Source organism: Lacerta agilis, chromosome Z (genome assembly GCF_009819535.1).
Source record: "Lacerta agilis isolate rLacAgi1 chromosome Z, rLacAgi1.pri, whole genome shotgun sequence".
NCBI lineage: Eukaryota > Metazoa > Chordata > Lepidosauria > Squamata > Lacertidae > Lacerta > Lacerta agilis.
The window spans coordinates 16,854,515-16,878,699 of NC_046331.1; the positions used below are offsets into that span (position 1 = coordinate 16,854,515).

Genomic DNA, 24,185 nt, shown 5'->3' on the forward strand with positions numbered 1-24,185 from the left:
AGGACACCCTACAGGTGTTTCGGAACTCCAACTCCCGTCATGTCCTGCCATTGACCGCCCTCGCGGGGGTTGATGGGAATTGGAGTCCCCGCCGCGAGGCCCGTCTCTGAGGCGGCGGTTCCGAGGAGGACTTGAGCTTCTAGCTCCCCTCGCGGGGTGAGGCGGCTGGGAGGAGCACCAGAGAGGCCCCGCAGGAGGAGACAGAGGAGGGGAGCGGCGACGACAGTCCGGGGAGGAAAGCGGCCTGGCCTCAATCAGAGAGTTGCAGGTTTGGGGGTGCTGATGGAGGCGGGGGGAAGAGGATGAGGGTGGTGGGGGCTTGTCCCGGGGCAGGGGGTCTCAACGCACGTTGTGTGTGTATAGGCATGTTAATGTGTTACATATTATTAGTGTGAATAATATGCAGGGAAACAGTTTGGATCGCATCTTCATCGGCTGCTTTAATACAAAATATATTTTTTTGTTGGTTAATCACAATGACATATATATTATCTTGGTGACAAACCGCAATTCTAAAAGGGATACAGAGGAAACTTTGGTAGAGTTTTATTTCGTGCTTACATGCATTGGTGTGTGTGTGTGTGGTTGTATGAAATACTGTATCACAGCAGCATTTTATTTTTTAGGTCAATATAAATATATAAACACACACTGCAGAATAGTGGACACGACTAACTTAGTTCCATTAACCTCCAGTTGGTCCGCTCTATAACTTAGCTGGGTGGCTGCTTAAACATCCCATTGAAACTCACAGTGTATGCTAAAGTTTTTACAGTCTCAAACAGGCCCTTGGTTCTGCTGGCATCCCTCCTTTTGAGCTCTGGATCACTGCCTTGATAAAGGCCTTGGGACAGAGCCATCAGCCACTGCTGCTTAGCGTGCTTGTTCCACAGGGGCAGCTGCTATTCCCATTTTATAGACAGGGCTAAAGAGGCTAAGCAAGAGTGGCTGTAGAAGAAGCAGGTCTTGAATCCAGTCCTGTCTTCCCAAATACTGGGCCACATTGACTGCTAACCTCATGTTTCTTGATTCAAGCAATCCCTGAGAAACCTAGTTACAGGTAGGTAGCCGTGTTGGTCTGCCGTAGTCTAAACAAAATTAAAAAATTCCTTCCAGTAGCACCTTAGAGACCAACTAAGTTGGTTCTTGGTTTGAGTTTTCGTGTGCATGCACACTTCTTCAGATAACACACAAAAGCTCATACCTGAGAAATCTTCTATGGAAAGAGGTGTGTTGGCTGAGTCGAACTGTTTGCTTGTAGCTATGGGTCCTTGCAGCTTCTCTGGGAAACGGAGGGGTGTGACTGAGCCTTAGAGTGGCAGCACCTTTCCAGAGCTTTAGACTTGAACAGCTGCTACCAGGCAGATTCTGTGTACACAAACACTGTCACTGCTCATGACGGTGTTCCCACACAGTTGCAGGCTGTGGAAATAAAGCACCCGTGAATCAACTGATGCACCCTCATCCCAGGTTCCTGACTTGGGATTCAGTCTCAGCTGGCCACCTGTCAAATGGGAGTGACCTGGCTAATCAATAATATATTTAAATTATTTGCTTGTTACATCTTTGTCCTGCCCAAAGGGAGCCCAGAATGTCATATTCACAGTCCAACATGATAACAACATAAAACACCAAAAGCACTCCTATAAAAACTAATTAAAAATATATATATTCTAGAAAGCAGAGATACTGTGTGGAGGTTGGGAGCTTCCGGTGGGAAGCCTTTAATAATGCCTGGAGATCTTGGCTAATCTTTTTTTAAAAATACATAAAAACATTATTATTATTATTATTATTATTATTATTATTACTACTACTACTACTACTACTACTACTATTATTCCTAGGTGGATCCCAGCAATGCATCTTCATGTTCAGGCAACAGGCCCTCCATTCCTGACACCGGTGTCCTGATTGGGGTTCTTTTCCCACTCAGGAAAACATGCCTTAGGCTGTTTCCTTGACTTCTGCGTAGATGGGATATCCAATGGATTTTCCTAGGGGACAATGGAGCACACACCGAACCCTGAGGACAAAGTACGACAAAACGTACCACCCAAGGAGACTGCACGGGCTGCCAGACAGGAGGCGGGTGACAATGTGGATTTCCACTCCAAGCACCAGCAAGAAATCCAGGCTTCCTTTTTCAACAACGCTTTGGAAAGCCATCTAGAAGGGTTCCAGGCCCACACGGAGCTCAGGTCATTCACCCCAAAGCCTCCCCGCAAGCCCCCAAGACTTGAGCGGACTTCTTCTCTCGATGAACTGATCTGGCGGAGGAGGAGGCTCTTCAAGATGAGCCGAGACAGCTTGGTGGATCCCTCCGAGATGGGCTCCTCCAACGGATCCCTCCAAGGGGAGAATCCTCTGGGACAGATGGCAGCCTCCACGAGCAATTTGCACTGTGACCAGGAATCCCTCTGCGGCTTGCAGCAAGCCTTGGAGGTGCCCCCCACCAGGCATGACAACTTGCATGGGAAGCTGTCTAGAGTGACACCCACCCGTCCTCCGCCCCCTCTGGAGCTTGATGGCTCCTTCCCTTCTCTGAGGACAACTAATAGGATCGACCCAGATTGGGCGGATTACAGACTTTGCTCCCAGAGTGCCTTTCCAAGGGCAGGCAGCAGCTGGAGTGACACCAGGCTCCACAGCCGCGGGATGGTTTGTGACAACTGCTCCACCACCTCCATGAAGTCCACTTTCAGCCTCTTGACCCCCATCCGCGTCAGGGATGTGCGGAACAGGTAGGGTCCTTGTAGCGTGGGGGGGGGTTCAAGAGGGGGAGTCATGGGGAGCATTCCTTCACAGGTACACTTGGGCTAATTCTTACTGAGTGCTCAGTGAGGTGGGGACGGAATTTTCTGTTGGAATAAAAAATCCCTGGGGTCGTCCCAGGGAAAGACTTAGAACAGGAGTTGGCAGGAATCTGATAACCCATTCACATCTCTTTCCTGAAATGGCCCCTTAGATTTTCAAAATATATTTGATTTAAACTTTTAGTTCATTTGTCTTCATCTTTTTATTTCCCATAGCTTATGAATATAAACACACACAAAAGGAAATAAATAGCACTAAGAAGCACAACTTGTTTGAAGAAAGGAATGAAGGAAAACAAAAAAAGCAAATAAATAGAAATACATAATATATTTTACAGGACTCCCAGTAGTATTTATTATTCAGCATCCTGCTGTATTTTGTTACACCAATACGTAATAGAAGGGACTATAGAAGGGACACAGGTGGTGCTGTGGGTTAAACCACTGAGCCTAGGGCTTGCCAATCAGAAGGTCAGCGGTTCAAATCTCCGCAACGGCATGAGCTCCCTCAGCCTATAGAGCAAGATGAGCGCCACAACCCCAGAGTCATCCGCGACTGGACCTAACGGTCAGGGGTCCCTTTACCCTTTTTTTTACCTTTCAACTATGTAATTCCCCACCTACCTGCTTTCCCTGACTCTCATAGGATGTTTCCCAAACTCTGTTTTTGTTTTGTTTTTCATTTCCCAAGGAAGAAAGAATGGGAAGGCAATCTGGGATAGTGGATTGTGGCATTGCAGTTGTCCAGGTGACAGCCTTGGCCAGCAAGGCCCCGGCTCCACTTAGACTGACATGCTAGCCAGCGCCTTGAGGGTGCAGGTCTGGCCATAGTGACACATGTTTGAGTTACATCTTACAGTTTGATTTACTGCTGCATACTCTCCATGGGACTCTCTTGGAGGAGTATGGTCTTGAATGCAGTGAACAGGTTATGTGTTGGGCTTTAGGAGTGTATTCCTTCACTATCACAGTGGCCTCATCAGCTGTTGTTCTGTTTCCAGATCCATCTTTCGAGCACCAAGAGTGCAGGATATGGCACAGCACACCTCCACCTGTATAGAAACCCCACCCAGGCAGGACATTAGTGCTGTTGCATCACTGGCAGTTTTCACTTCAGCCTCAAATGAAGCAAATTTATATATATATATATATATATATATTTAAGAAATAACAATGCACTATCCTTTCCCTACAGAAGTTATTTGGAAGGCAGCCTTTTGGCGACTGGTGCACTGCTGGGAGCAGAGGAATTGAACCGGTATTTTCCTGACCGGAACATTGGCATCTTTGTTGCCACCTGGAATATGCAGGGCCAAAAGGTGAGGGAAGAAAAGGTCTAGCTGGGGGCTTTGCCTGGTGATTGGCCTTTGACCCAGGGAGCCTGGCCAAGTCAAGAATACTTGTTTGGAAAGTGCCATTATAGCTCAAAGGCAGAGCACCTGCTTTGCATGCAAAAAGTCCCAGGTTCCATCTACAGAGGCATCTTCAGGCAGGACTGGGAATGTCCCATCAGAAACCCTGCAGAGCCACTACTGCCAGTCATTGTAAACAATACTGAGTTAGATGGACTGACAGTATCAAGCGGCTTCTTATGTTTCTATGTATAGTTGGCGCCAAAATTTTCTGGGAAGCCTCTTCCTCCCTCTGTCAGGCACATCCTGCAAATCTGGCCACAATGACAGCTTTGCCCACCTACAGCAAGCAAGATGGCAGAGTAAATCATTCCTGCTCACATCCCTTGTGACATTTTACGTGTGGCACTTAAGAAGTGTAGACATTCCCTGGTGATGCCACGTTATGATTCCTGTTTTGAACTTGTTTTATACCTTTATGGAAACTTTATTGGAAGCACACCTGGAGAGCATGATGTGTGTCTGTAAACCTAAAGAACTCTATTGGTTTAATGAACCTGCATGGGATTGATTTATGGTCAGCTTGCTGGTTACATCCTCTAAACCTGTTGGCGCTTGTGTCCTTGAGAGTCCATTCCTTCTCCTTCCCTCTCACCCTTCCACTTAAGTACTCACCTAGAGTTTGGAAAAGTCTTCCTTGTCTTGCAGGAACTCCCTGAGGTGTTGGATGATTTCCTGCTGCCGCCAGGCCCTGACTTTGCCCAGGACATGTATGTGATAGGGATCCAAGAAGGCTGCCCAGATAGGTATGGAAACCAAGAGAAGCTGGCTTTGGCCTCGTAACTCCCACCCACTGCACAGAGGGTGGTTTGCCTGCAAGGGGTCAAAGTCTGTAGCTGAGCACTGCCACCTGACCTCATGCAGGGCAATGCTCCCCTTGTAGAGTATAGCCAGTATAGGCCTCCTGCTGCCTGATGTAAGTGTACCCTGTTTCTTCAGTTTGGATCATTGTCAGTGTCTGAAATAAGGGCTCCTGGGAGGCAGGAGGCCTTTGCCTCACCTCTGTTGTGGGCAGAGCGGAGAGTTCCTTGCAAGGATTCAGAAGTCTGGGGTTGCATCCAGTGCTAGTCCTACTCAGAGTAGATGCATTTAAGCTGATGGACATGGCTAACTGTCAGGGCTTGAGTCAGACATAGGTCAGTAACAAAAACAACAAATCACCTGAGACCAGTGAAGTTAAATCTTTATTCAAGGAAACTAGCCACAGAGCCCAGGCCTAGTGGTCTCAGCAACTTTTCCTAGGAGGTCTTGCCCCGATGAAGCAGTTGCAAGGACTAAAGTTTCTTGCCTTCGCACCCCTCTGTAAGACTTCTTCTCTCCAGAGTTTTACCCACACAGTCTCAAACCGTGTCTGCACACAACTGATCACTGCTCTTTTCATTTCTCTGTGCATTCTCTGAGACCGGGCAAGGAGAGCTGGTCGCAGCACGAGGAGGAGATTCCCTGTATTCTTCCACATCCTCTTGACCCTTCTCCTCTCTAGCCTCTGCTTCACCCTCAGTCTGAACTGCCCTCTGCCACAGCCTGTTCCTGCTCACTAAACCCTGCCACCTCTCCTACTGCTGACAGCTCCTCCTTCCAGCCTGCTCCTTCTCCCTCTGACCACTCATCATAGTCCCACCACAAATCCCCTGGCACTGAGCCTTCCTCCCTTAGGGGTTCCCTAAGGCATAGCTGTCAATCTTCCCTTTTTTGCAGTGGGAAATGGTGCTGGAATAAGGGAATTTCCCACAAAAAGGGGAAAGTTGACAGCTATGCCCTAAGGGGTTATCCAGCTGTTGCCTCCCACCACTCCTCTGCATCCAGCCAGTCCATGACACTAATTTACATTCATTTATTTCAGTGGGTCTGCTCTGAGTAGGACTTAGTTGGGTACAACCTAAATCTGGGGGCACTGCTAAGGATTCCCTTCACTTTTTAGAACATTGTCAGATATGCCACGTCATGTAAATGAGCCTGGCACTTGTCACCAGCAAGCCTTCTTGAAATATGTTTGGTGGAGTTCAAGACTGGGTGAGGAGAAGCTCGCGCAACAGGTTTCCTTTCCTCTGCTTCCCCCTGCCAGGCGTGAGTGGGAGATCCGCTTGCAGGAGACGCTGGGCCCCCATTACGTCATGCTCTATGCGGCATCTCACGGTGTGCTCTACATGTCAGTTTTCCTGCGGAGGGACCTCATCTGGTTCTGCTCAGGTGGGGCTTGCCAATTGGGTGGTCTTTGAAAAAAGTTTAAGTCATTTATGGATTGAATTTCTTATTGTTGATCTTGAATATGTAGTTTTAGTATTTTTGTTGCTTTGCATTTTTTTTAATTTAAACATATTTTTAATTAAAGATTTCTTGGTTTACAAAAGTATGTGCAATGTCTCTTTTTTCAAGTTACATTTTCTACAGATCAGTTTCATTTAATGAGACATTAGTGTTACCTTAGGAAGAAAAGGTGGAAACACTATTCGCTTGTGTTCCTTTGGTGGTGAGAGAGGCTGGGGTTAGCCTAGGGTGTGGTTGTTTGTTTGTAATTGGCTATGGTGAACTTTGTTTTCATGTGTGAGTGGGGTGGGTGGGTGTTTTTGCATCAAGTTAACCATATTGATTTTTATGGCCAGATGGGCGGGGTACAAATATTATTATTATTATTATTATTATTATTATTATTATTATTATTATTATTATGCTGTTGGTGGATTCTTGCCATTGTCTTGTTGGGCTGTGTATGTGATAAAGGGGAGCCATACCGGAGTAAAGCTGTCTTCTTCTATTGTCCCCGTGTCAATTTCAGTTTATTAGTTAGTTTTTTGTTGCTTTGCATTGTTAAGCTGCTTTGATTATTACTTTGATAGAAAAGCAAGGTATAAGTATTAAATCTAATCAAGCTGGATTTAAATTTATTTAGGGACAGTACTTATTTATTTATCCTTTAGGGGTCAAGGCAGCTTCCAGCATATTAAAACAAACCATACATAATATTTTCTCATTCTTACTATGTTTCGCAGAGTAGAACAAAAAGAGAAAAAATGTGCACATAATATATATATATATTAAAGCAACAAAAATAATAAATAGGGTCTTAATGTCTTCTCCAAACTTCTAATTCCAAACCAAAATTAAAATTGCTCTTTTTTCAATAATTCATACAGAATATTTCCACATGCATGGTTACAATAAGTTAATTTATATTATACATTAGTGCTGTTTCCCAATCTTAGAAAACCATTCCGAAGTAGGGACTTGGGGATGGGAGAGAGAGAAACTAACCATTTATAATCAATGTAATTTTAAAAATGCCCATAAAACCGCAATATCCAACAGAATTAAAATGACCCAAACCCAGGACACCATCGTACACGGTAAGAACTTCTAGGTGAGCAGCAGACAGCATCTCACCTGGAAACTTCAGGAAGAATGATCTTGTGTCTTGGTGGGAAATAAGTTTTTCTTCAATGTGATGAAATCTGCACCAATATAAGCAGAAGTTTCAACTTTTCTTGGAAGGAAAGTCCCTTGTTTAACCACCACCACTGACATGTGACCTTGGTTTATGCCAGAGGTCAGGGTTGGCTACGACTTGGGTGCATCACCTGTGACAGGCATTCTCTCCCTCCTTCCTTCCAGAGGTGGAATATGCCACTGTGACAACTCGCATTGTGTCTCAGATCAAGACCAAGGGGGCCCTCGGAGTTTGCTTCACCTTCTTCGGCACTTCCTTCCTATTCATTACCTCCCACTTCACGTGTGAGTAGCTCCTCAGGCCCCCATCCCCATATATAAGCAGCAGATGGGGCAAGGAATACTGCTGCCCCTTCTTTCCAGGATCAATGGTTTGAATGGGACTTGTCATCAACATCTCATTTCAAGAGCAGGCTCTAAAATGAACCATGAAGATCAGGCTGGAATATGGGGCTGTGTCTGTGAGAGAGAGAGAGACGGAAGCAGAGGAAAGGCAATTGACCAGATGTTTCCTCCAAGTCTTAGATTACATAGAGGTTCTCTATGGGGTGGAGAAATTAATGTACTATCCTCTGTTGACATTTCTGGGCTTTGTCCCTCTCCCCAGTCTTTGTCCTTTTTCCATTTTTCTGTTGCTGGATGTCTGTATTTGTATGTGTAGCATTTCTGGATCCTTGGATAGTCTGTTTTGAGGAAAATCTTGGTTAAGCTGCTTGATGGGGCTGACTGCTAAATTGGGCTGCCTTGACTTAGCCTTGTGGACCACACCCCATCCTGCCCAGGACCTGTGCAGTACAGCTGGGTTTCAAGACAGAATCCATCTCATCTTCTCTGTATAGGAATCTCTTGGTAATTAATTGCCAGAGGAAGCCACCCATGAACTCTGTCCCCACTCACCTGTTTTCAAGAGGCCTTGCATTAAGCAGACTGTCTTTTCTTTTTCAGCTGGAGATGGCAAAGTGTACGAGAGGGTCCTGGACTACAACAAAACTATCCAGGCTCTTACACTTCCAAAAAACATTCCAGATACCAACCCCTATCGCTCCAGCCCTTGTGAGTAGCTTGATGTCTGGAAGAAAGGCCCTTTTTGTTGTGTGAAATATGTGCAATTTTGTAATGAGCTGCTCCTTCCAAGTAAATGTAAACCACCATGGAAAACTTGGTTCTAAAAAATAAGTTGATTTCCCTCTCCAAATCAGTGGTCTAGCCCTCATGTGGTTAATAGTAAGCACAGTTAACACAAGCCAAAGTGAATGTTTTTGAGCTTCTCCTTCCAGCCGCAAGGCAGAGCCTGAAATTTGCTGGAGCTCCTCCTGCTCATGAATGTCATGCTAAACCACAGTTTAGTGTGACATAGAGGAACTGCCAATTACAGGCAATAGCTTTCCACTAACTAGAGGCTGAAACTTCTAATCTGTTGTCCTCCTGTGCAGGGAAGGAGGAGGAATTCCACCATCTTCAGAGAGATTGAAAACCTCCTCAGTTATAGTTTCTTTTCCTTTGGCCCAATGAACATAAGAGAATGTATTTAGGCCATCACAAAGCCCTTGAAGAAGGGAGCACCAGAGCTGAGTTGCTGAGGAGGCATCTCCCTTAATTTAGAATGTTAACAGGGGCAGTACTTAGCAGTTTATTTTCGTGCTTCTTGAAGGTCAAGGCTTGTGACAATCTCATCAAGCTCCTGCATCTCACAATTTGGTTGCTGAGCTTCTGCATCTTGGATCTTCAGTTGATATAGGGTCTGTGTTCATGGTAAGATTCCTCACCTAATCCCAGCTCCTTTTCATTTGGCTCTGCAGCAGACGTCACAACCCACTTTGACAATGTATTTTGGTTCGGGGACTTCAATTTCCGCCTGAACTTGGATCGGGAGGTGGTGGAGCAGATCCTCAGCAAAGGGCTGGAAGCAGACATCTCTAAGTTGCTACAGCATGACCAGTTGATTAAGGAAATGGCCAGTGGTAAGGAGAATATCACAGCCATGTTTCCACCCCAAAACTAAATTGATTCAGCCCTGATGAAGCCATGGGGAAAGTTGACTCCTTGCGTCCTTCCCTCCCACAGGGTCAATTTTCAAGGGGTTCCAAGAGGCTCCCATCCTTTTCCGCCCTTCCTACAAGTTTGATGTTGGGCAGGACTCCTACGATACTACCTCCAAGCAGAGGACACCATCGTACACGGTAAGAACTTCTAGGTGAGCAGCAGACAGCATCTCACCTGGAAACTTCAGGAAGAATGATCTTGTGCCTTGGTGGGAAAGAAGTACAGCACTTGCCACTGAGTGTCTTTTATGCTTGTGAAAAGGAAAGTGCCCTTGGAAGAGAGCTGGCTGTTTCTCTGCTGCAGCGATTAACTCACCTTTCCCCTCTTTGCCCCTTGGACTTCTCAGGATCGTGTGATCTACCGGAGCCGTCACAAGGATGACATTCAAGCTGTGAAATACTCTTCCTGCCTGGGGATCAAAACATCAGACCACCGGCCTGTATATGGGTTATTTCGGGTCAAAGTGAGGCCTGGAAGAGACAAGTTAGTATTGACACTAGGGTCATGGTGGCCTTTGGCATGACTCTGATGGAGGGCTAGAGGTGAGGTGTAGGTACTAAGCAACCTCCAAGAGAGAGCAGACTGGCAGCACTTGTTCCCCTGCTGTAGGGAACCATATTGGCACAGGAATTGCGTCATGGGTCTTGCAGACTAGTCCCTAGAGAGGGATGTGTGGGCTAATTCAGTAAAAAGTCTTTATTTTGACAGTAGCATGATTAATCAGAGTGGCTGGGGCAACCCAATTGGATGGGTGGGATATAAGTAGTAGTATTATTATTATTATTATTATTATTATTATTATTATTATTATTATACTCTCAACTCCTCTCATCCTACTCAGCCACTGGGACTGGTGGAAGTCATAGTCCAGCAGCATCTGGAGGTTCCCCACACCTGGCATGGGTATCCCTTGATAGCAAGGATGGGGAAACAGAGGCCCTCTGGATGTTGCTGAATAATACTCACCATCAGCAGCAGCATCTTCCTTGAGCCTTGACAATGCTGGCTACTGAGTTCAACAAGTGTTGGAGATGCCAGGCAGGTCCCAAAGTCCTGCTTTTATGGCTTGTGAAGATGCAGCTTCCTCCACCTGCATGTCACTTCCCACCTAAATGCTGCCTTGTCTCTTTCCAGCATTCCACTGGCTGCTGGCCAGTTCGATCGAGAACTCTACTTGATTGGCATCAGGCGACGTATCACCAGGGAACTTCAGAAGAAGCAAACACTCAAGGACCAAAAAGCCAGTGCCGTCTGCTCTGTTTCCTGACCTCAAAGGGCCATCCAAAGAGGGCTTTTCTGAGCTGGGCACAAGAGGAGCTTCTGACTGCTCCCCACAGTGAAAGGGCCTGTGGAGGAAAGAGCGCCAGCACCTGTTGCTTGGGGCCTCCTGCCATCAGGTCTTTGGAACTGCCTTGTCGCTGCTGTGCCTGGAAACATGGAAGGAATGCTCTGAGGTTGACAGCAACTGGATCTTTGTAGACACAAGGCAACAAACTTGTCCAGTGGGGCTGGGCGGAGACTTTCCTAGACTGAGATGCTCCCTTGTCTCATTTTGGGAAACTTGTTGCCTGAAAAAGGGTCATGGGCATCCCTTTTGTGTTTCAAGACCACATACATCTTGGTTTTCATCAGGTGCCTCTGGGGACCAGCTTTGGGAACAAATGAACCTCCTGCATCTGTATTTTTGCTCCGTTCATTCCTTGCCACCAAGAAGCTGAATATGCAGAAACATTTGAGCATACTGCCAGCTTCATTTGCCCCTCCCCCCAACACATTGTTTTCTCAATTCCAGAAAGAGCAAAGTCCCCATCTGGAACAGGCACATTTATTTTTGAAGTAGGAAGTGCCAGGGAGAGTGCTGATGGCATGCTGCAACTCCTGGGAAGGGCCTCAGATATCTTCCCTCATTCCCTGACATAGATTAGTAGTATTAAGAAATAGAAGGCTTTCTGGTTTCATTGAACCAAGAACCTTTGTTGCTTGTCTCTTTCCAGCTGGCTACAAAAATCAGTATTCTTTGTGGCAAGACCAAATTTTGACTTGTCAACAGGTGCAAAGCAGGGCTGCAGGCATGTTGGAGTTTTGGGTTTACCCTTCCATTTGGTTGCTTGTTACTGCTGTGGACTGCATTTGTGTCCATAATTTAATAAACCAAGAACCAGATTTCTAAAAACTTATTTCAAATGTGTCAAGCTTTCCTTCCTCTTCAGCTGCAGTCTGCATCGCTGATTCACCATCAAGCATCCTCACACAGCAAACAGAAGGCATCCCATCAGGTTAGGATAAGCTTTCAGTCATTTTGAAAAGGCAGGACCCCACCCCTAAATGTGACATGTTAAACTCTGCTCAGAGTAAATAATGCAAAAGGAAATTAATATGGTTCCATGTTGCAGCTTGCTTCTTTAATGGGTTGAATTTTGTGCCTCATGGCAAATTTCACACCTTATAAATGCCCCAAAGATGCAGGAATTTCCCGTTCATCACTGTTGTGCACTAATGGATTTGGGATGGGGGGCATATTTCTGGTAGTGACTGGTTGAGTTGCCCCTCTTTCACAGGAGTTAAAACTTTGATTCCATGTGGCAGGGACCACCAATTTGAATGTCTTTTAAAAATTACAGAGTCCTAATGTGCCTCTGTGGATCTACCAGTCACTATCAGCCATGATGACAGTGTACTGCCTCCGTTTTCAGTCACTTCCTGCCTCTGAAAACCATTTTCCAGAAACCACAGGAGGGGAGAATGCTGCTGTTGTACTCAGGTCCTGTTTGTAGGGTTCCCATTTGGGCATCTGCTTGACCACTGTGAGAATTGGATGCTGGACTAGATAATCCATTGGCTTGATCCAGCAAGGCTCTTTTGTTCATGATGGGGCATTGCAAGCAGACTTGAAGCTACTACTGGCTAAGCTGCTGTAACTCTATAGAGACAGAGGAAAAGGCTGGCCATGGGTAAGTGGACAGTAGGAGAGGAAAAGAATCCCATTCTTCAGATAGCCCAAATATTCACCTGAGGCTTTCAGTCACTGTTAAGCACTCTACTCTTCCTGCCTAAGTGAAAGACCATATTAGTGGCATATACTTCTACACAATATTGTAGTAAGAATGTACTTCTACACCACTCTGTTTATTACCCAACTGAGGGACCACCTCTTAAATAAAACATAGAACCAAGGAAATTAATTCAAGTCCAGCACCCAGGAGGGACCCAGCATTGATTGTAGCTATTGCAATAGGCTAGAGCTCAACTTAATGTTGTTCTAACTGAACCGCCAGTTAAGAAGTCTGCCATGAGGAGCATCAGAACAAGGGTTTTTTGGCAGCACACAAAGAGCAACAAAATACCTAAACATTCTTAAAACATAAACATCCTTTTACACACATCAGGAAAGGTTATGGGTCATGAGAAGTAAAACAACAACAACAAAAAACACGCATGGCTCCATATTAGTATTTTCACCCTTGCAATCGCCTTAGAGTGGCCCAAATGTGGTCAGGCCATTGGTCTCAAATGTCATGCTTCTATCACTGCTGCTCTGGCAACCAGGCCTTTGGGCTATTGACATGCCTTCCTTGTATCTCAACTTCCCTTCTACTTTCTCCCAAGAAGCTTCAAGGATAGCTGGTTTTATAGTCCGGCTAACTCATGATAGAAAAACATCCTGGAGGGCCATGTCATTTTGTTAGATAGGGAACCTTACACAGAAATCAATTTTTTCCCTTTGTGCATTCTAGCTAAGAGGTTTTATATTGGTATTTTCCTGTGGCCAAGCAAAAATCAGTATGTAATCACAACACGTGACCTGTTAAATTCATTTATTTGTGTTCTTTACTATCATGGAGTGGAACGGGTCTTGGTCGCTGGGCTGCAGGCACCCGATTTAGGACAAAAAATCAACATGAACAGAAACTTCGGGAATAATAATAATAATCATAATGATAATCATAATAATTTTATTATCTAAACCCTGCCCATCTGGCTGGGTTGCCCCAGCCACTCTTGGGTGGCTTGCAAGACACATAAAATCAAATCAGCAGGCTGTTCCTCTGTGGGCAGCTTTTTCCACTGTCTTTTCACTGGTGCATGTATTGCTGTTCGTTTAGGAAACTTAAGAAGAAACTGTTTCCAGAGCCAAAGGTGCTTGAGTTGACAGTGCTCCTTTCAAAGTTACGAAGGTGCCTGGAGAGCCTGCACAAAGCTTCCTCTCCTGGGCTCACACACACACACACACATGGGAGCTGCTTTGGCAGGGAAACCACAAATCTCGACAAGTGGATCCGAGAGGGCTTGTTAACGGAAGAGCCGATACATCCTTGGGAGCCGCCCATCCTTGCTGGAAAGGGCTGCCTGGATGTGTTCGTAACTGGGCAGCTCAGTCAAGTCCCCCAGGGAAGCTACAGCCGGCTTGTTCCTCAGCATCTTCGTCACCACCCTCTTGATGTCGCTAGCATTCACTTTGCCTAAAGAAGGGGAACAAAACTATCAGGCATGGTTTCAAGGGACATTCAGAACCAATACCAAGTCAAACCACACTGCCGCTGTTTCTGCTTATGCAAATTTCGTTTTTAAAAAATTGGTGCTGAGTACATGTAGGTATTGGCTATTGGACTGTAATGGTGAACTGTAAGGATAACAGGCAAATACTTCCAGCCCAAGGGTCGCACCTTCCAAAGGCACTGAGTGGGGCTAAAGCAACAGATGCGAATGTTATTTTGTTAAGATGGGAGGTAACATTCCAATTGTGTAAAAGCCAGAGGTGTCTTTTCACCCATACATCTCTCTAGCCTCCACCCAGCCAAAGCAAGAAACGTCAGCATAGCTAAAGGACACGTTCCATTTCCAAGCAGGCAAAGGCACCCAAGGTGGTGCAGAGCACACACTCTGGAAAGTCATGAAGGCTGGATCGAGAGGCCAGAGGGATGCATTCAGCCTCAGAGCTGGATGCTCCCCACCCCACTATTAGCAGGAAATGAATTGGGGCTGACTAGCACAAAAAGGGAAACCTAAGCCAGAAAGGAGGTGCAGTAGGAGCAATGGAGATCAAGGGGCCAGCAAACAGTAGTCATGTGGCCCAGAGAAAGAAAGAAGTGGCTAGAGAAATAGAGGGATCTAAAATTGGATTAGGAGCCAGAGCTTTGTGTGTGTGCCCAGGGGTGTCAAAGTGATGTGGGCACAATGAAGTTGGTCTTGGTAAGAGGCCAAAATAAAACTGATGGTTACAAAAATATCTTCTCCCTCAGAAAAAAACATGAGAAGCTGCCTTCTAGCTGCATATTGTCTACACTGACTGGCAGCAGCTCTTTAGGGTTTCAGGCAGAGGACATTCCCAGCCCAACCTGGAGATGCTGCTGGGGACTGAACCTGATACGTTCTGCATGCCAAGCAGATGCTCTGAGCTATGAGGCCTGGAAAAAGAGGAGACCCTAGAAAAGCCAGTCAAGTTTACTTACCAATCAAGACGCAGAGCTCATGGGGCAGCTTCCTCATGCCAGTTGCCAACACCTGCCTTCCGACATCCTCAAAAATAACCGGCCGAGACTCCAGGTTCATCATCAGCATGGACTGCAACTGAGTCTTTGCTCGTTCAAGTTCAACCTGGAAGAAGAGACAGAGGACAAACACAATCTATGCTTCAGGCTTTTGTTTCATGCGCTCCATGGGGAGGGAGGGAGCAGGGTCAGTGACCAAAGACACCAGAAAGTCATGAGCAGCAAAAACCTCCCCAGGAATCTAGAACTCCTCCCAGGTACCCAGATGAGAATTTGCTGCTGCTGCTGTTTAAGAATTCTAGGAATATGGGGAACAGCTAACCTCTCCAACTGCTCCTGCCATTAAAATGAATTCCCGGGTGATTATTTCCACCATTTCTCGAACCTGGAAACAAATAATGAAGTAAGTAGATGAAAAGCAGCAATGAAGGTGGCTGTCAAGTGGGGAACAAAGGATGGAAGGAAGGCAACTGTATAAAATGCTGATCACCAATGAGTTCTTCTTGGAACCCACGAAAGATTAAGAGTATCACCCAATCTTGCCCCATTGAGAGCAAAGGGATTCCAGGGCTGCCTGCATACCATCCTGGGAAGCTTTTAGCTGTGGTCATAAATGCATCCCCACAATGCAGTTACCACTGATCAGCTTGTGAGGTAGTTAGAGGAAATGCCCAAGACCGGACACCAAGTGGTCTGTGATGTGAAATCAGTCCAGGAAAACCACCCACCTGTCTGGGGTCTGCACTGGCATGGATGCACAGGAGGCCTGTGTCTTCGTAGCTGTGGTGGTAGGCTGTGGCATTGTACATCCAGTGATGCCTGGGAAAAGGAGAAGCTAAGGACACAGGCAACAATTCTTGCTGGCTCCTCCACCCTCATCTTGTTCTTCCCCTCTGCTCCAAACCTCCCCTGTGTACAAATGCAGTTCATCTCCAATGCAGAAGCACAAGTCTGGGATCTCAGACAAAGAGGCCCTGTGAGGGGATCTGTCACATTGCCCCTCAAGCAGAAGAGACTCACCGGTTGAGCACATTGAGGTACAGCCGGGTGAACATGCCTTTGCCTGGCCCTCCAGCAGAAAAGGACCCACCTCCTCCCATCATCATGTTCAGGACGGCAAAGGGGATAAAGTCTTCCTCCTAGAGTGGGGGGGGGAGCAAAGGCAGTGGGTGGCTGAGAGTTTGGCACAAAGGATGTTAAGTGCAAGCAGAGGCTTCAGGGGGCAGGGAGGTCCTTACCAGAAATGAACAGGTTTCCAGCCCAATCATGATGTGGGTCAACTCTGGGATGGGGGTGGGCCCCAAACTCACATCTGACATGTCTTTTTCCAGCTGCAGAGGGAGAAATTAATCAGAAAAAGAAACCAGATGCTCAGCACAGACTGTGGCTTCTTCCAATACGAAGCCTGTGCCACCAACTCCACCTGGAAGCACTTCTTTAAGCACCCACTGGCTAGCAGGAATTGATTTTCTCTGGCTTACCTTGAGGATCCCTCCTGTGTACTGGGCGACAGACCTGTCCACTGCTGCAGCCGTACCGCTCCCCCAGACAGGCTCAGCTCCAAGGAAATACTTCTGGGCGCAGTCCACCAGCTGGTCATGCTCGATCCCAACGCCAGCCAATACCATCCTATTGGGTGTGTAGTAATTCCGCATGTATGAATGGAGAACCTTCCTGTCAATTTTGTCTATGTTCTCAGCTGGGCAGAATCTGTTCAATCCTACTGTGTTTTCACTGAAAGCTGCCTATTGGGAGAAAAAAACGGATGGAGAGGCTCTTTTGGGGGGGGGGGAGAGGGAGGCGATCCACAAATTCATTTGCATTCCCTTGCCTTATAAGAGACAACGAGTCCCAAGAGACTAAGTAGCAAGAGATTACCGCTGGCCTAAATATGTTTATCAGGCAAGACAATAAGAGTTTTTGCCTTCAGCAGAAATTCAACTCTTGTGAACATAGAGCACCAGCAACAAAACCAGTGGGTTAATCACAACAAGATGGAGATCCTCTAAGTTGAGCTGTTCTTGTGTCCAGGAATAAGGGAGACAGCCTATCCTAGAACAGGTACACAGTCCAGGAAGGCTCTCAGCACTGGGCAGCTGTTCCGGTAATGCCCCTATTTGGCCCGCTGACAGTGTCGTCCCAAAGAACACCCTCATAGTCAGTTCAAGAGATAAGCGGTCTCTTAGCTACTGCTGTTTTTCCTAAGCTGTGCAGCTGAGGGATTCTCAGGCATCACACACAGAGCGCTGAATTTCAATCTCAAAAACTTGTTCCTGGAACAGATTTAAACAGGACCTACTGCATGAATCATCTCTGTAAGCAGCGGCTCTGGATCAGGCCTCATGTTCAGGTCCTCCAATTCAAAGCGGACCGCCATGCGTGTCATCTCAATCTCCTCATCTGTCCCAAGACAAAAAAGCATCCTAAGAACATACGAAGAGCCATGCAGGGTCAGACCTGTGGCCAATATAGTCAAGCATCTGGTCCTCACAGTGGCCAACCAAATGCCTCCATGGGAAAGCCACAAGCAGGATCTGAGCACAAGAGGATCCTTAAATGCAGCTCACAGAGCCAAACTCAAACCAAGGCCAGGAATGACATGATGTCATGTCACTCCTAGACCTTTTGGTCAGTGTACAACAGCACATTTGCTGAAGCAGCACTTACGACAGCACATTCACATGCCATTCTCATGTGGAAGGAAAGTCCTGTCTGAACCTCAATATGGTCCTCAAAACAGAGCCAAGCCTCTGAGTTGCCAACAAATAAATTTCACTGCCCCCATGCTACTCTTCTCCTGCCCCCAATCCCCACATTCATGCTATCTGCTGCAGCAACCACCCTGCCCTTAGCACAGTATTTTGTAATATCTAGACCATGGCCCCTGTTATGTCTTTATCTGTGGACACAGGGGCTCCCCAGGCCAGGATTTCATGTCCTCTCTCCCTCCAGAGTCTCAAGATTTGTACTGCCTCACCTGATAATCTGGGCTGTAGCACCACATCAGACAGCAGACTGACAACAGTATCCAGGCCCTTGGCATCGGCTGAAACGGCATACATGGTGGTGTCCCTGCAAAAGTGGATGAATTTGGGTTGATGAGCAGTTTAGGACATTCAGCCTCACTGAAGTAATGGCCCCTGAGACACCTCCTACATTGCTGTGATTCTGCTGAAGTCCCTTCTTAAACTATATGAAAAAGCAGTCTTAACTGCATGTAAAGGTGCACCAGACTTAAGAAACCCTGGAAAGCTACTACCAGTCGGAACAGTTTTGTTATTTATTTACTGCATTTCTATCCCAACTTTTCTCCAAGGATCACAAAGTGACCCACGTTATTCCTTCCTTGTTTAATCCCAATAACCCTGCGAGGCAGGTTAGGTTGAGAGAGGCAGCGACTATCTCACAGTCACCCAGTGAGTGTCATGGTTAAGTGGGGATTTGAACCCTGGTCTCCCAGGTGACACTCTAACCACTACACAACACAGGCTCTAATTTGAACCCTAAAAAGGATTAACATAAGAGGCTGGAGTAAAAGTAGGTCCTACAGTAAAAGGCCTATTTTAGAGGTCTATATGTTATTTAGCTTTTTAAAAGAGTGAATAAAATACAAATTCAACAGATGCCCATTTGTTTCCTGGTCATTTTGTCTTCAGCGGAGGATGCTTAGATAGACATACCTTGACGCCTGACAATCACAGATGCCGCCATGCTTCTCCAAAGTGAGGAGGATCTCGTCCTTACTGCCAAACTGAGCTGTAGACTGAAAGCACAACAGGAGAGAAAAAGCAGGGAAGGGTGTCAGTACAGTGGACGCTCGGGTTGTGAACATGATCCGTGCAGGAGGTGCATTCGCAACCCACACCACTGCATCTGCGCGTGATGCAATTTAGTGTTTCTGCGCATGCGCAAACACAGAAACCCGCACCCCTTGACATTTCTTTAAATAATGATGCGCCATGACCCCCTATATCTGAAGCTGAAATCACTTCACTAATTCTACAAATGAAATCTGGTAAAGCCCCAGGAAGTGATTTCATTGTGGTTGTACTTTTGAAAGTGCAAATAAACTGGTGGGCCCCGATTCTTGCAAATCTATTTTCATATATAGATACAACAATGCAAATCCCTAAAGATTGGGGCCTGGGCATAATCGTTCCTATATTTAAAAAGGGCAATCCCTCTGATCCATCTAACTATAGACCAATTAGTCTGCTGAATGTTATCTGCAAACTTTACACAAAACATCTATGTCTAAAACTGTGTGAATGGTTAGACCTCAAGGACTTATTAGAAATTGAACAAGCAGGATTTACACCCGGATGTTCCACCATCGATCACTGCTTAGTGTTAAGATTATTTTGTTTACAAGTATGTGAAATATTGGGGGGGAAATCATTGTATGTGGCCTTTATGGACTTAAAGGCAGCATTTGATTCTGTATCTAGGGGTAGGCTCTGGGCCAGATTGGCCAATATGGGTATTAACAGAAGGCTGTTACTTCTGATGATTAAACTTCATGAAAACAATACCCTCCAGATAAGACTTGCACAGGATGGCAGACTCTCCAGAGAAATCCCAGTGCAAAGAGGAGTTAGACAAGGATGTTTATGAGCCCCATTTTTGTTCCACATCTATGTTGCCATGAAATTGACACCCATCCCCCTGTGTTTTCCAGTGGTAGAAAAGTACCAGTTTTAATGCATGCGGATGACGCCATTCTTCTCTCGCAAACTAAAGTGGGCTTGAAACGCGCCTTAGGGAAGTTTAGCGACCAATGTAACACTGAATTGTTAACAATTAACTTTGCCAAAACCAAAATTGTACATTTCTATTGCTCCTTTAAGAAAGACAATTGGAGAATGAAGGGAAATGACATTGAACAAACTAAGATCTTCCAATATTTGGGCATAACTTTTTCTTATAATGCCAAATTGACAACACATTTGACTACATCAGCTATCTCAGCAGAAAGAAGGGCAAATGCCATCCTTAGACTTTTCAGAAGGAAAGACGCCGGCTTCCTCCCGATGGCCCTAAAAGTCTTCCAGGCAAAATCTCTAGCCCAACTCTTGTATGGCTCTCAAATTAACCTTTCTGCTAATTTCAAGATCCTCAAAATCGTACAATCAAAATTATTAAGATCTTTATTTGGTACCCCAAAGAGTACACCTAAATCAGTATTAAGGCAAGAGGCAGGACTCCCCAGAGTGGAATTAAAGGTATGGGAACAAGCAATATCCCTCTGGTTGAAAATCCATTACAACCCAAAGGGATTGTTACCTCACTTTCTGGCCACAGTCCCCTACCCCCCCCCCCCGGCTTATGCAAATAACTAGTAAGATCAAACAAATTGGCCTAAACCCAGAATATCTTCTTAATGGAACTTTAAATAAGGCAAAAATTACTATTACCCAGAGACTTTATGATGTTGAATTACAACAAGAAGTTGCCTTACTCCCGGAGAAGTATAGATGTTTAAAATCTTGGCCTAACTTTGCAGCGGCCCCTTATTTAACTAATATCACTAAGGAAGCCTATAGATGAGCCTTCTCTAGAGCCCGTTTCGAGACAATGCCTTCAGCAGTGCTGTATGGCAAATTTATGAAAGTTCCAATGCATGCGCATCTCTGCCCCTGCATGTCTAACAAGGTAGAATCCGTTACTCACATCCTTTTATTTTGCGAATTCTATAGTGAAGAACGTGCTTGATTTATTTTACCCCTTTTAACAAAGTTTACACCCTTACAACACTATTTGGAATCCTTCCCCGAAATTTTACGAAAATATCTTCTGGAGGATTCTTCAAGTCTAGTATCATATGATGTGGCTAAATTCTGCACTTTAGCTATTGAGAAGCGTAGATCTCTTTTATTGAATAACACATTGTAAAGTTCCTTTGTGTAATTGTTTTATCTCTGGTGATGTTGTTGCCGATTTTTCTCTGTTTGGATTTATGATTTTCTGTGCTGCTGGCTTTTGCCGTAATAAAACTGACTGACTGAGAAACCCGGAAGGAACCTGTTCTGTTACTTCCGGGTTCAGCCCGGTGTGCAACCCGAAATCACGCAACCTGAAGCAGCCATAACCCGATGTATGACTGTATAAACCATGTTCTAGCCATGGGTGACCATGGCTGTAGCATAAGAGAGGGGCGTTCTGTCAGAGATTTACAGGATTAACAGGACATGGGGAGGAGACTGGATATGAAAAAGGTGAGGGGAATTATAGGGCACACCCACGCTACCAAATAACAATAGAAAGGTTCACAGGCTACTACAATAATTGTTGCTGCTGCTGTGGTTGTATCACTCGTTAAATTTATATACCGCTCTTCATCAAGAGACCGCAAGACAGTTTACAATAATATGTTCAGCATGATACCTAACATTAGTCATAGTCTGATTGGGTTCACTGACTTCAATGGATGTTGGTCACCCATAATTGCAAAGAGTTAAGTTCAAGTACATATGACTATCACTCATCACTTTACTTACAGAAAAAGCAAGCTTTTCAAGAAAGTGTGAAATGCCACCAGTATGCTTTGCTTCATATCTTGAGCCTGAATTTATAAGGACTGAGAAAAGGGCAGGGGAAAAGAGAGAAGAAAAGAGAATCAGTTTGTTTACCCTCCAAAAGTAGTGTGGATGCTCAAATCTTCCTGCGCTTGGGATTGGGAACCCAGCCAGGAGGGATGTCAGGGGGAAAGGCTCAAAAGCCTCTCCACAAATATGACCCCCACCCCAAAACATAAGGCCCTTTGCCAAAGCAAAATTGTTCCCATCCCTTTAGACTGGAAAACCAGGATGGATTTGCTGGTGGGAGGAAAGCAGACAATAGTCTGCTTTTCCCATCCTGGACTACAAAAAGTGTGTCATGCAATATACCCAAGCAGATAAATCTGGTACCAGGAAACCTGCATAGCTGCAACTGAAATCAACTTACTCCCAACTGTACAGAACTGTCCAAATTTGTTCTGGGAAGCCACCTGCATCCCGTTCTCCAGGGTGGTCACTTTGGTTTCGAAGCCCTCTTGGCCATCAACAGAGGCAAAGACAGGCTTTGGCACTCCAGGGAGAGGAGCTGTCAGAGGGATGTTGGGATAGCTGCACCCACTGCTGTATTTCCGGTAGGCAACTAGTCGAAACCTACAGAAGAATAAATAAGAATTTAAATTGATTTAGAAATAGTTTCAGCAACTATAGGTTGCATTCATTTGCTAGTTCTACTCAGACTCATTGAAAAATAATGAACATGGCGTAATGTAGAGCTATTAATTTCAATGGGTCTATGCTGAACAGACTTAGTTGGATTTTAATTGCTTAATTTTTATATACTGCAGGTTTATATATGACATGTGTTTCGTCTGTAAGAACGGCAGGACACAAGCAAAATAAATTAACAGTAGATTACATATATATATATATGACCAGACTTACATGAAGATATCAATGCAGTCCATAGGAGCCAACTCCTAGGGAGTGAGGTCCCTTCACCTCCCCAAAAATAAAATATTAGAGGGTGCCAACTTCCCCAAGTTGATGGACATTCGAATGGTGTGCACTGCATCTTGTGATCAATTATGTGGGGAGGGGCTTACCTGGGGCCCCCAATATTTTATTCAAGTTGGCACCACTGATGCCGCCACAACCTTCCTGGTTCCTGCTAGGAGACCTTGTTCAAACCACTTAGCCTGACCTACATCACAGGGGTGTAGTGAGGATAAAATTGGAAGTGGTAGGGGTGGAATGGGGGTGCTGGGGGGCGCAGCCACTGCCTTGAGCTCACCACGGGGAAAGCAGTGCATAAACAATGCTTGCCGTTGTATTGAATTAATACAGCGTGGGGGGAGGTCTGTGTTGCGCCCACCGGGAGCTCCTGCCGTCCCCGCGAGTTCCACAAAAAAGGTTTCTCTCCTTCAGGGGGACATGGCTAGATCACGTTGCGCCCCCGCCCCAAATAACGCCCCCCACCCTCGCCGGGTCCGCTCCGGCCTCACCTCCGCGCGGAGCCCCAGGCGCACCGACCGACCACCTTGGCCGCCATGTTTGCTTCCCCTTTCGGCGAGGGCGGAGAGGTGCCAGTCACGAGAAGAGCGCGGATTGGTCGGTTGAGGAGGGCAGCGTGGATTGGCCGGCAGCTGCCTATACGGGGCGGAGCTGAAGTCAGCTGCTGCTGCTGCAAGAGAGAGAGAAGCGAAGAGAGGAGGGCGAGAGTAAAAAGGAAGGGAGAATAAGGTTCCCGCTCGACACTTCCGGATCTCAATGCAGGGCAGATGGGCAGGACGCTACTTCGTGCCTCCTCCGCCCTACGGTTTTTTGTGCACGTTGAGGGGGCACTGTGCTTCAGAGCCTTGCTTTTCGTTCCGCTACAGCCTCTGTGGCTTGCGTGGCGTGGAACTCCTCCACTCTCGCTTTGCAGTGGCGCCCAAAGGGCCGCCTCTCTATTGGACACGAAGTGTATTGCCCTCGTATATCCCCTCCCACCACAAGAATTCTGGGAATTGTAGTTTACTGTTGAGGAGTGCTGTTCACTGAGGGGCAATGTTTCCTGGAGCCATATGCGGGGAAGAAATCATGCCCTGATGCGGAGCATTAAGTGGGACCGATGAACCTGCGCAGGCGTGTGCAAGGGGCAGCAGCAGCTATCCAAGGATTTTGGGCAGGTGTCTCTCCCAGCCTTACCTGGAGATGCCGCTGGGAATTGAACTGGGACGCCTTCTACAAGGCAGCTCAGGTGTTCTGCCACTGAGCTATGGATAAGGACACAATGCGTTCTGACTGCACTAAGAAGCCAGTTGCCCATTGCTTGCAGGGACATGGCTAGATCCGTAAGAGCCTCGGGGCACAGGTCCATGGCATAAGTTTGCTTTGAACTTGCAAAGTTGAGAGGGACCCACATGGGCGTGGCCAGGATTTATTTATGGGGGCGCAGAACAGAGTTATGTGCAACACAATTGGTCAGTTAAGTACTGTGTTTTT

General features: G+C 46.2%; 2 protein-coding genes across 3 annotated transcripts; one reads left to right on the top strand and one right to left on the bottom strand.

Moving 5' to 3' along the window:
• Positions 1–172: 172 nt before the first annotated feature.
• On the top strand, positions 173–11,892 carry INPP5E (inositol polyphosphate-5-phosphatase E). Of its 2 annotated transcripts, none has more exons than XM_033137471.1 (11): positions 173–268; positions 1,848–2,744; positions 4,012–4,135; positions 4,877–4,974; positions 6,294–6,418; positions 7,838–7,957; positions 8,618–8,725; positions 9,475–9,633; positions 9,737–9,852; positions 10,062–10,198; positions 10,850–11,892. In XM_033137471.1, exons 2-11 carry the CDS (start codon positions 2,008–2,010, stop codon positions 10,980–10,982), a joined length of 1,857 nt encoding a protein of 618 aa, XP_032993362.1. In that variant the 5' UTR covers positions 173–268; positions 1,848–2,007; the 3' UTR covers positions 10,983–11,892. The 2 variants fall into 2 exon arrangements, with proteins under 2 accessions (XP_032993362.1, XP_032993361.1); XM_033137470.1 differs by having other exon boundaries at positions 174–268; positions 9,472–9,633.
• A 1,891-nt stretch (positions 11,893–13,783) lies between these two features.
• On the bottom strand, positions 13,784–23,250 carry PMPCA (peptidase, mitochondrial processing subunit alpha). Its single transcript, XM_033137624.1, has 13 exons — positions 23,204–23,250; positions 22,150–22,352; positions 21,702–21,781; positions 18,885–18,967; positions 18,182–18,276; positions 17,504–17,604; positions 16,686–16,949; positions 16,443–16,535; positions 16,225–16,343; positions 15,933–16,023; positions 15,527–15,589; positions 15,166–15,310; positions 13,784–14,175 (listed from the first exon to the last, which is right to left on the bottom strand). The coding sequence occupies exons 1-13, from the start codon at positions 23,248–23,250 to the stop codon at positions 14,006–14,008; spliced, it is 1,554 nt and encodes a 517-aa protein (XP_032993515.1). The 3' UTR covers positions 13,784–14,005.
• Between the last annotated feature and the right edge of the window lie 935 nt (positions 23,251–24,185).

Coding starts and splice junctions, on each gene's coding strand:
- INPP5E (XM_033137470.1), top strand. CDS start 2,008: ATGGAGCACACACCGAACCCTGAGGACAAAGTACGACAAAACGTACCA. Junction 4,136..4,876: donor GGAATATGCAGGGCCAAAAG/GTGAGGGAAGAA, acceptor CTTGTCTTGCAG/GAACTCCCTGAGGTGTTGGA. Junction 9,634..9,736: donor GATTAAGGAAATGGCCAGTG/GTAAGGAGAATA, acceptor TCCCTCCCACAG/GGTCAATTTTCAAGGGGTTC.
- PMPCA (XM_033137624.1), bottom strand. CDS start 23,250: ATGGCGGCCAAGGTGGTCGGTCGGTGCGCCTGGGGCTCCGCGCGGAG. Junction 16,344..16,442: donor TGGAAACCTGTTCATTTCTG/GTAAGGACCTCC, acceptor CCCCCACTCTAG/GAGGAAGACTTTATCCCCTT. Junction 15,311..15,526: donor TGGCAGGAGCAGTTGGAGAG/GTTAGCTGTTCC, acceptor CTCTTCTTCCAG/GTTGAACTTGAACGAGCAAA.